This window comes from Oryza brachyantha, chromosome 1 (genome assembly GCF_000231095.2).
Source record: "Oryza brachyantha chromosome 1, ObraRS2, whole genome shotgun sequence".
Classification (NCBI taxonomy): Eukaryota; Viridiplantae; Streptophyta; class Magnoliopsida; order Poales; family Poaceae; genus Oryza; species Oryza brachyantha.
This window is the reverse complement of record NC_023163.2, coordinates 3,258,216-3,268,613: the sequence shown is the minus strand read 5'-3', so window position 1 is coordinate 3,268,613 and position 10,398 is coordinate 3,258,216. Positions and strand designations below refer to the sequence as shown.

The 10,398-nt window shown below is 46.5% G+C and overlaps 3 protein-coding genes across 3 annotated transcripts; all 3 read right to left on the bottom strand.

Moving 5' to 3' along the window:
* Positions 1-725: 725 nt before the first annotated feature.
* Positions 726-2,836, bottom strand: LOC102718493 (alkane hydroxylase MAH1-like). Its single transcript, XM_040530018.1, has one exon. The coding sequence runs from the start codon at positions 2,785-2,787 to the stop codon at positions 1,243-1,245; it is 1,545 nt and encodes a 514-aa protein (XP_040385952.1). The 5' UTR covers positions 2,788-2,836; the 3' UTR covers positions 726-1,242.
* A 3,501-nt stretch (positions 2,837-6,337) lies between these two features.
* Positions 6,338-8,247, bottom strand: LOC102718213 (noroxomaritidine synthase-like). The gene is made up of 2 exons (XM_006643779.3): positions 7,049-8,247; positions 6,338-6,964 (listed from the first exon to the last, which is right to left on the bottom strand). Exons 1-2 carry the CDS (start codon positions 8,167-8,169, stop codon positions 6,553-6,555), a joined length of 1,533 nt encoding a protein of 510 aa, XP_006643842.1. The 5' UTR covers positions 8,170-8,247; the 3' UTR covers positions 6,338-6,552.
* A 919-nt stretch (positions 8,248-9,166) lies between these two features.
* LOC102716273 (retrotransposon-like protein 1) lies at positions 9,167-10,398 on the bottom strand. The gene has a single exon (XM_006645513.3). It carries the CDS (start codon positions 10,300-10,302, stop codon positions 9,526-9,528), a length of 777 nt encoding a protein of 258 aa, XP_006645576.2. The 5' UTR covers positions 10,303-10,398; the 3' UTR covers positions 9,167-9,525.

Below are 10,398 nucleotides of genomic sequence, written 5' to 3'. Positions count from 1 at the left end.
TAAATTCATATATGAATTAGCAGTATTTGTATTGTAATAGTGGTGTATAGTATTAGTTTATGGAGAGTACATAAATCATGAGTAGTGTCTTGCATTAGTATTGTTCTAACAGACTGGCTACCCCTAACTCCTAAGAGCAAGGTTAATAGTAGAGCTAACTACTAACTCTAAAATCTTTCTATGCTATTAAAAGCTAACATAGAGTCAACTTGTACAATAGTCACACACAAACATATGTTATATCATCAATGCATAGTTCACCGCTAATACACACTCGGTGTCTTAAAGTTTGTGCTATAGTTGACCGTAAATTTGTAACCCGATTTTCTTCACTTTTCTTCTTTCCTCAACGCAAGCATAAATACGACGTGGTAAATTTTATAGTCTACTTACGTTACTTATTGTACTCGCTCTGAGATCTTCGTTTACTCACGAAATCAACCTCTCATGAAATGCATCTTCAAATCATAGTTAAAGTTTACACCGCTGATTGCAACAAATCATACAAGCACGCAATTGTCAGATGACACATTGCAAATATGTATGTACTCGTTTGATTGCTTACTTTTCTTTATTTTTTATTTTTTGTCAACCACATGCAGATGAGCACGTCCCATTTTTATATGTTGTTTATCTGTGAACCAGATTTTCAGTAGTAACAACGCAAGGAAAAAGATTACATAGCACACATTCATCCATCACTTCACAGTCTTCACTGGCTTAAATTTAGTTAGTTAGATCCCTCTAAAATTCCTTTAAATTTAAATTGAATTTATGTACATCAGTAAGGATCACAAATCACTCGCTCAACTAACCATGTATAATCACTAAGATTTGCTACATGTACTGTAACATCTGTCTCTTATTTCACTCTACTATATGTAATGACATCGAGCTATATCCTATAGCAACATTACATTCTTCTTCGTACTGGTATATTCAACCATACACCACCTGGATTAACTAACACACATAATTAATTCACGGAGCACAGTATCATCAGTTCATGTATGCCCTACTAGCGTACCAACAAAGCATGATGCGTATTCTTTGCGGTATTACCTATGTAATATTGGAACGAGATCTCCTGTCGTACCATACATCACCTGACTTTGTGTCATTGACATGTATATCTATAATAAAATAGAACTATATACGTCAGTGATAAAGTTACTGTTCTGAAAGTAGCAGCTAGTGACATATGATATTGCAGAGGATCCATGTCCAAGGAACCTTTGGTGTTCAATCCTCTCGTCTCCGGTGCACCTTCACCTTTAGCCCATCCTTCATGTGGAGGATGATGGACAGCTTGGGCGGCGGCGTGCCGCCGGCGGCGGTGGCGGCTGTGACGCCGAACCGTGGCACGACGGCAGCGACGACGGCCTTCATCTGGGCGAACGCGAGGTCACGGCCGAGGCACGTGCGGGGGCCCACGTTGAACGCCGCGAACTTGCACGAGCGCTCGTGCTGGAACCGGCCCGCCGGCGTCAGCCACCGCTCCGGCCGGAACTCCTCGCAGTCCTTGCCCCACACCGCCTCCATCCTGCCCATGGAGTAGAGCGACACGATCACCCGCCGCGTCGGCCCCACGGCCACGCCGCTCGGCAACGTGTCCGGCCGCACCGCCGCCTTGTGCTCGAACGGCACCGGCGGGTAGAGGCGGAGTGACTCCGACAGCGCCGCGTGCAGGTAGACGAGGCGCTTCAGCTCGGCGGCGGTGCGGTGCCCGCCGGCGCCGGTGGATGACGGCGGGTGGGCCCGGAGCTCGGCGAGGATCCTGGCCTCGACGTCGGGGTGCTTGGAGAGCAGCCAGAAGAACCATGTCAGGGCGGAGCTCGTCGTGTCGCGGCCGGCGACCATGAGGTTCAGCGTCGTGTCACGCAAGAACGCGTCGAGCTCGGCGCCGTCCTTGCCTATCTCGTGCTGGCACGCCAGGTACGACGTGAGCAGGTCAGCGCCGGTGGCGTCGTCGGCCGCCCTCTCTCGCCGGAGCGCGATGAACTCGGCGATGGACGCGTCGAGCACCTCCCGAGCCTTGGCCATCTTCTTGTAGTGCCCGATCTTTAGGTATGTCTGGAGCCTCAGCCATGGGACGGGCGCCACGTGACGGTAGAACAGCACCTCCTCGGCGTCGTCCATGGCCTTGGCGAAGGGGACGGAGGGGAAGTCGGCGGCGAGGCAGCCGGGGTCGACGCCGAACACGAACATCGCCGTGAGGTCAAAGGTGAGGCGCATGAACACGTCCTGCAAGTCCGCGGCCGCGCCCGACGCGGCGAGCCCGTCGAGCAGCGGCACGAGCCCGCCGCCGAGCTTCCGCGCGGTGCTCGCCGCGACGGCGGCGCGGAACCTCGCGTCCGACAGCAGCGCGTGCGCCTTCCGCCGCTGGAACGACCACGACTCGCCGTCGGCGTTGAAGATCCCGTCGCCGAGCACGTCGAACATGGCGGCGAACTCCTCCCCCTTCGGGTAGTTGCCGAAGTTGGCCGTGAACATGTGCGCCACGTTCGCCGGGTCGGCCGTGACGAGCACGTCCCCCGGCGAGCCCCACGGCCCCTCGACGACGTACGACATGCCCGCCGCGCGCAGGAACTCCGTCACCCACTCGTGCACGCGCCCGGCGTTCACCACGACCGCCGGGAGCGCGCCGACCACCGGCCAGTTCGTCGGCACCCGGTCCGCCCGCCGCCGCATCCTAAACCTGCAGAGCAGCAGCAAGAAGCAGGCGGCGGACACCATGATCTCCGGGTACTTGCCGAGGAAGCCTAGAAGCCATGGCACGAGCTCCATTCCCTGGCTCTTGTTCAAGGCGGTGAAAGCGTGTTTGTGTGGTGTGAGCTCGCTCGCGGCCATGGATGGGTTTCTTGGGTTATATAGGTGACTTGTGAGGGGTTTGGGTTTCTGTGAAACGGAGAGGTGAAGAAGAGGAAGGAGTCATATGGTGCAAGGCAAGTTGAGAAATGCCACCTAGGATTTATCTTTTCTTCTACCCCAAATACCATGTGGATTCACCTTCGCTGGATATTAAGTTGTTCCACAACGTTCTAGACCGTTAGCTTTTTTACAATTGAATGAATCAGATCTATTTATAGTATCACTGAAGCGGAATAATCTTATGGTAGTTATGGCTAGAGCCCTAGGACTATGTTCATAATTCCTTTAAAATTAGGGTAAAATTACCCTATAAATTTTAAAAGTAATGAACAATATATTAACTTAGCCCTACTCTTTAAACTTTTTTGGTTTTGTCCATGGTACCACATCAACTAATGGTATGATTTTTTTTTTGTATACGTAGTAGAACTCAAAATCATTTGGTAGACAAGTCCATCGAAATTTATTTAGAGTAGTAACGCTCAAACCTAAACCAACTGGTATATGGATTCACCTTTGACATAGACTTGCATTGCATGTTGATGGCTTATTTTGGACAAATAAAATGACTTCCGGTCTTTGTACCAATTATAAATGCACATAATCGTTTAATCACGAGCATCATGATTTGAATCTTGTTGGGGTGGAGTCATGCAGTATGTTAATTGTGATTATTGTTAAAGTAAAAAATGTCATCTTTATTTCCTTTTTCTTCAAACAAAATGAGGAAATGTGTAGGTTGTAGTGGATGATTAGCTGGCCATTAGTTTCAGATCAGACAGGTTTGGAGAAGGGGATGATACAATCCAGTATCGTGAATGAGCAGTGGGGAAACAGTTTTCACCCGTGCGCTTGCATACTATGTAAATAGTTATTAAAAAATATGAAAAAATTTAACAAGATAGATAAATATGAGTGAGCAGTGTGCCACCATTTCTGCTGGTCATTCTGGTTTCTCCAACCAAAAGTTCTGTTCTAGTGTAACAAGTCAAAAACTGCCCACAGATATGGTATTCTTGTAGCTCATATATGATTCAATATGCCAAGCTGGTATACCAAAAGAGTCTTGTTCTGATAAAGAAATGCTGCCTAATAGCCTCAAAGTAATATTAACACTTCAGTTATATATGTCACCTAGGTTTACCTAAGGTTTGAAGTCTATTTTATCTAACTGGGATTCATACCAACTTCATTTCCATTAAGAAAGCAGACCAGTGTTGTGGTCTCTGGTAAACGTGCAGTTTAAGTCTTTTGACAAACTCAGTTTTGAACAACTTGTAGAACTGAACAACGATGTGCTACTTCCGACTATTTTTTGTTCCTTTTTTGTCTCGATCGCTTTAAAATGAAATAACATTTCGGTTTCGGGTAAATATGTGCAAATACACCATATTGAAGAGTCATTTCACCACAAGCTGAAGGCATCTTTCACCAACTACCCGACGACAATGAGATAATCAAACTTTGGGATGAGCTGCACCAATAGAATTTGCTTGATGATTCTGAGTTTACACGACAAATAAAAAGTGGGTCCGACCAAATGTTTCTTTTAAAAGTGAAGAAAACCTGTGATTTGATGGGGAACCTCTGCAGTCTGATGCTTAATTGCTTGTGAACTGGCCATGAAAACGAAACAATAATCATCATATTCTCGTATGACTGAACCAGTCCTGCAGGTTCAGGTAAAATCCATCACATAAAGACGAGTTCACCTGATAATCATTAATCACCCAATATTTACCCCTCACACTATTTTTAACTGTAAGTAGATACAGATAAGTGTTGATATCAAAAATTGACAGCAAGATTTTAATTCGGTTATTTGATTTGGACAAAGCCTAGCTGCATATTTTTTCATGTATTTAATTAAATTCAGTTCGTGGGCGGCTAACCATGGTATTTCTGAGTTTATTTGAGATTAATATTTATATAAAATATAGTATATATGATGCAGAGTTCGGAGTCGAAACGTGAATCTTCCCTAATATTTTTTATAAAATAAGAAGCTCAAGACCAAGTGCCACACGGATGATATTGGAGCGGAAGGGGACCCTCGCATGTCACATTTTATTTTTTCTATTTAATTTCCTTTGCGTAATATAACTAATATGGGGAATTTTACAGTGCCCCTAAATGAATATGAACCATTAATTCTATTAGATCTAATGGTCAAATACATCTTAAGTCCTAAGAGGTGAGGGAGAAATAATAGCTTACAAAGGGTAATAATGGTAAAATGCATTGCATGCAAATACAAAAAGAAAGAATGTAATTAATGAAATACTAATCACCAATAAAGTGCATTAAACTCACAAGGAAAGTAATAATCATACTGATTAAAATAATATTAATTCATTCTAGGCGTATGCATGTTTCAAAAAAAAATTTCTTAGAAGATTTGAATAAAATGGTGATTCATTTAGATGGTATATTCAAGTTTAAAACTATGGAAATAAAAGTGTTGACCCAAAAAAAATAGCTAGATATTTTAAATTTTAAACTACACATGACATTATTGATTATTTTCGCTTTCGCTAATCTCAAGCTTATTCTTAAATTTAATCAAGTGACCGCTCCACGTTTCGTTTGAATTGAACCAAATATTCTTGTTCGACCTGCTATAAATATTTTAAGTTCAAACTTTATATTCAGAAGTATGTTAAATTTTAAATTTTCATTCATTTAGCAAATATGTATAATAGACATATAGATCCCTACAAAGCATTTGAATAGTGATGTAATAATATGATATGGTTTTAGACAAAAGAAATTGTATGCAAATATATGCGTCGTGATTACAGGAAGCTAATCAATTAACAGGTTTCCTTGCCATTAATATTTGCACGGCCAAAACTACCCTTAAGCAATCAAAGGCTGAGATCAATTTTCACTCTTACCAAAGACCAAAGACCATATATATATATTTTATATATATATATATATATATATATATATATATATATATATATATATATATATAAGCGGACAATCACAATCAATCGATACATAATTTTATCGTATTTCTTTTCACTACTGTACTTTCCTTCCCAACGTTTTTCTCATTCTGATCTGCTACCGGTGGCGGCGTCGCCACCATTGTTCCGGCTGGCTAGTGCAGCGATGCAGAGCAAGCTGCGGCGTGAGCGTCTGACTGCATCGCGCGCGCGTGGGCGCGCATGAGATAGGCAAGCAGCTGTTGTGCCTGGCCCTGGTGTCATCAAGAACAAAAAATAAAAAACATTTGTTGGTTTGCTGTCCCTGGTTGCTGTGCTGTGCGATCACAAAGAAAGGATCTGACAACTGCTAGAGGCACACAAAATCCCACACCAGGAAGAAATCAAGCGTTGTTTCCCTAGGGTAGCTAGGCAATTTTCTTCCGTGAAAATCATTAGTCGCACACACAAATCACACCAGAGATTTTTTTGTTTGCAACAATAAGGTACACTGTTCATGACAGCTACATGAATAGATCAACCCAAAGACCATCACACAATCATATACCAAGCACCACAACATTTTGGTCTTGTCACATGGTTACTATTCAGTGGGTTTCTGACACTAATCCAATCAGACAGTTTGCACTTTGTAAAAGATACCATCTCATGAACACTCTGCATCTAGACACCTCATCCAGATGTATATATAACACAGGAAGGCAAGATAGTAAGCTAGCAGTATCCATCAAGCTGCCCCCCTTCTCTTGAGCCTAACCATCATGCCGTTCTGCGTGTGAAGTATGACAGAGCTCTGTGGCATCACCTCATGGCCCTCGACCAGCTCAACCTTGAAGTTGTAGATGATGGAGGCAACAGTGATCTTCATGTTGCTGAGGCTGAGATCCTTGCCAAGGCAGCTCCTGGGTCCAGTGTTGAAGGACAGGAACTTGTAGCTTGGCTCATGGCGAAGGCGCCCGCTCTTCGACACCCACCGCTCCGGCTTAAACTCAGTGCAGTCCTTGCCCCATATCCCTTCTATCCTCCCCATGGCGTAGAGTGAGAAGATGATCCTTGTGCTCTGGCTCACCTTGGTACCGTTTGGAAGAACGTCGTCAACGAGCGCCTCCTTCTCCTCGAATGGGGTTGCAGGGAAGAGCCTGGAACATAAAACTCAAGCAGTGTCTCAGTTAGTCAGATGAAATTGGGGGAGAATTGGAGATAAGGTGAAAGAGTGTTGTCACCTGAGTGTCTCGAGGAGTGCAGCTTGGAGGTAGATAGCGGACCGGAGTGCATCGCACTCGAAGACGGAGAGGTTCCTGGGAAAGGTGGAGCTTTGAAGGCCCTTGAGTTCTTGGAGGATCATCGCCTCGACATGTGGGTGCTTGCACATCATGTAGAAGAACCAAGTCAGTGTGACAGCAATGAGATCTTTCCCAGCAAAGATGAAACCCACTGCCGTGTCACGGAGGAACTGGTCACCCTTCTGCTTGCTCAAACTTTCATCCATGGACCATTTCATGTACATGGACAGGATGTCCCCCTGGACTCCATCGCTTGCATGTTCCTTCCGTTTGGCGATCTCCTCATAGATGAATTGGTCGATCACCACCCTGGCATTAGCCAGCTTCTTCTCACTCCCGACATTGAGCAGCCTCAAGAGCTTCCACACACTTGGTGGTACAACGTGCCTGAATAGCACTGCCTCCTCTGCTTCCTTCGTAGCTTGGCCAAACACAGGGATTGAAGAAGACACTGACAAGCAATCAAGGTCAGCTGCAAACACGGTAGAGTATGTCACATCTAGTGAGAACCTCATGAAGACACCCTCCAGCTCGACCTCTGAGCCAAACTTGGCCATGTGATCAAGGTAGGGTAACAAGACATTGCCAGTCTTCCTCGCGATCGTGGACATTGCAAATGACCGAAATTTACGGGCAGCAAAGATGTACATCGCCATGCGTCGCTGATGCTCCCATGATTCAGAGTCTGCCACAAGGAGTCCATCACCTAGAATGTCAAACATTTCGGCAAACTCACTGCCTTTTGGGTAGTTTTTGAAGTTGGCATTGAAGCAATGGTTGACAGTGGCTGGATCACAGGTAACCAAGAAGTTCATGTTGAGGAACCAAGGGCCAGTAACCATGAACGTGCACCCTGCCTCACGAAGCGCGTCTGTGACTTTGTCATGAATATAGTGCAGATTCTTCACAAGGAACGGAAGCATCCCCAAAACAGGCCAGTTCACTGGGAGGGTTCTCTTCTGGCACTGCCTGATGAGGCGGAAAAGGGAAAGCCAGAAGAAGCAGATGATAGCTAGGAAGACCTCAGGATAGAGCAGAATGAAGCTCCAAAGGAAGCCCATGGCTGTGCAGAGTTGTGAGCTGCTGAGTGAAGAGGAGCATGAAGCGAATGAGCCAAAGCTTCAACTTTGGAAGGCCTGAATATCTTTGGTGCGCGGATATAAAGAAACTGTCTATGTGCATTGATGCCTTGTGGCATAAGAAATCAGCGCCCTAAAGTTCAGGGGCTCACAACATTCATATGTTCCAACACTGATGCCAAAATTCTGAAAGTTATTTTGTTGAGCATTTTTCTTATCCTTAAGGAGGTACCATGAAGTATCATGGTTTTCTATGTAAAATTTGATATCTTCTATTATCTAAGATACCAAGTAATATCAAATTTTACATAGAAAACAGTGGTAAATCCTGGTACCTTCTCAAGGATGATAAAATTGCTCTATTTTATTAGTCTTTTACCGGGAGTTGCATATCTATTGGTATGCCATCAGAGTGACTCATCAGACAAGCAGTGTGTTGACATTTCTGAGCTTATGTATTAAAAACAATTTTTATCCATCAGTTCATATATGATATTGATTACACATAAGTGACCATCCATCCTAATATGCTACTTCTGATTCTAGTCCTGTTTAGGCTGGTAAATGAACACACAAGAACATGAAAGGGAACAGAACGTTCCTGCCACTGTAAGTCTAAAAACTAAGGCCTTTACTTGTTTCCCACATAAACACCCAAAAAGTGTGCGGGATTCTTTCAGAAGTGCGGCATTCCACTCATGCAAATTTTGTGATGCCAGCATGCCCCATGGCAAGGGGGAAGCAAACTACTCGCTGGGACAAAACCGACACGGCTCATCATCCTAAGTAGCGATAAATTAGCTAACACAAACCTTGTTGTGCATTTCTTATGACAGTATTCATCAGCGTATAAATGCTGAATCACTACATGCAGACCAAAACAATAAGAGTTTTGCAGAAGAAATGTAATACCTCTGGTTCTCAAGTCTGCAACAAAAGGGTGAATACCCAAGAAAATCTGAAAACAAGGCATCACAATCTTACTAAATTTCTATGAGAAGGCCACCTTAGTATCAATTAGGAATCTTACAATTGACATTATGCATTCTTTTGAGAGTTCTGAGTTTGAATCAGGCCTTAAAAATAGATGAGCAAAGCTCATCTTAGAGCTAAAGGGACGAACAAAGAGGCAAATTCCTAATTAAACTCGCATCACAATTCACAGCAACCGTAATTAAGGTTGAGATCATATCAAATCATTGCAAGGCATAGGCAACGAGTTAGACTAACGAAATTGCCATGCTTGAGATGATTAAAATTCATAGCTTCATCTCCAAGTAGAAAAATTTCCCAAGCAACAGCAGTGCATTTGCATTAGACACATACAGAGAGATACCACTATGCGGTCTTCTGGAAGAAGGCGTCGATGCGGCGGGTCCCACGCGGCAGCGGCTTTGCCTCTCCTCCGCCGCTGCCGCCGCCGCGGGGACCGGCGGCCGCGCGTGCGGGCGGCGCCTCCTCGGCGACGGGGAGGCAGTCGAGGAGGAAGTCGGCGGTGGGGCGGTGCTCGCGCGCCGCGGCCCGCACGTGCACGGCACGCACCGCACGCCGGCCGCGCCGGGAGGCGGCCCTGTGGGCGCCGGCGGCGAGGGAGCCGAGGAAGAGCTCCGTGGCCGCGGTGATGAGCAGCGCCGCCTCGCTTGTCACCTTCTTGATGTCCCGGTCCACACGGATGATCCGCTTCACCCTCCCCAGCGGCAGCGCCAGCCGTAGCGACGCCTCGGACCCGGCAACGGCGTCGCCCTCCTCCCGCTCCCCTTCCACTTGCTCCATCGCCTCCGCAGCCTCGTCGGCGACGTCGTCGACCTCCTCCCGCTCCCCTTCCACTTGCTCCATCGCCTCAGCAGCCTCGTCGGCGACGTCGTCGACCTCCTCCCGCTCCCCTTCCACTTCCTCCATCGCCTCGGTGACCTCTCCAGCCACAGGGTCCGCCTCCTCCCGCTCCCCTTCGACCTCCTCCATCACCACGGTAGCCTCCTCGGCGGCCGCATCGGCCTCCTTCCGCTCCCCATCGGCGGCCTCATCAGCGACCGCAACGGCCTCTTCCGGCCCCCCTTCGACTCGCTCCATCGCCTCGTCCGCGACGGCGACGGCGACGGCGTCGGCGGCGGCCATGGCTAGGTCGATTTGGGGATCTAGGTTTCGGAAGCCCCAGTTTGGCGGTGCGATCCACCGTTGGATGCTGGTGGCGCGAACGATGAACCGGCGGGA

Bases quoted from the DNA above. Each gene is read 5' to 3' on its own strand.
- LOC102718493 (XM_040530018.1), bottom strand. From the start codon at position 2,787: ATGGAGCTCGTGCCATGGCTTCTAGGCTTCCTCGGCAAGTACCCGGAG.
- LOC102718213 (XM_006643779.3), bottom strand. From the start codon at position 8,169: ATGGGCTTCCTTTGGAGCTTCATTCTGCTCTATCCTGAGGTCTTCCTA. The intron at 6,965-7,048 runs GTGACAACACTC...TTTATGTTCCAG, and splicing joins GCACTCCTCGAGACACTCAG to GCTCTTCCCTGCAACCCCAT.
- LOC102716273 (XM_006645513.3), bottom strand. From the start codon at position 10,302: ATGGCCGCCGCCGACGCCGTCGCCGTCGCCGTCGCGGACGAGGCGATG.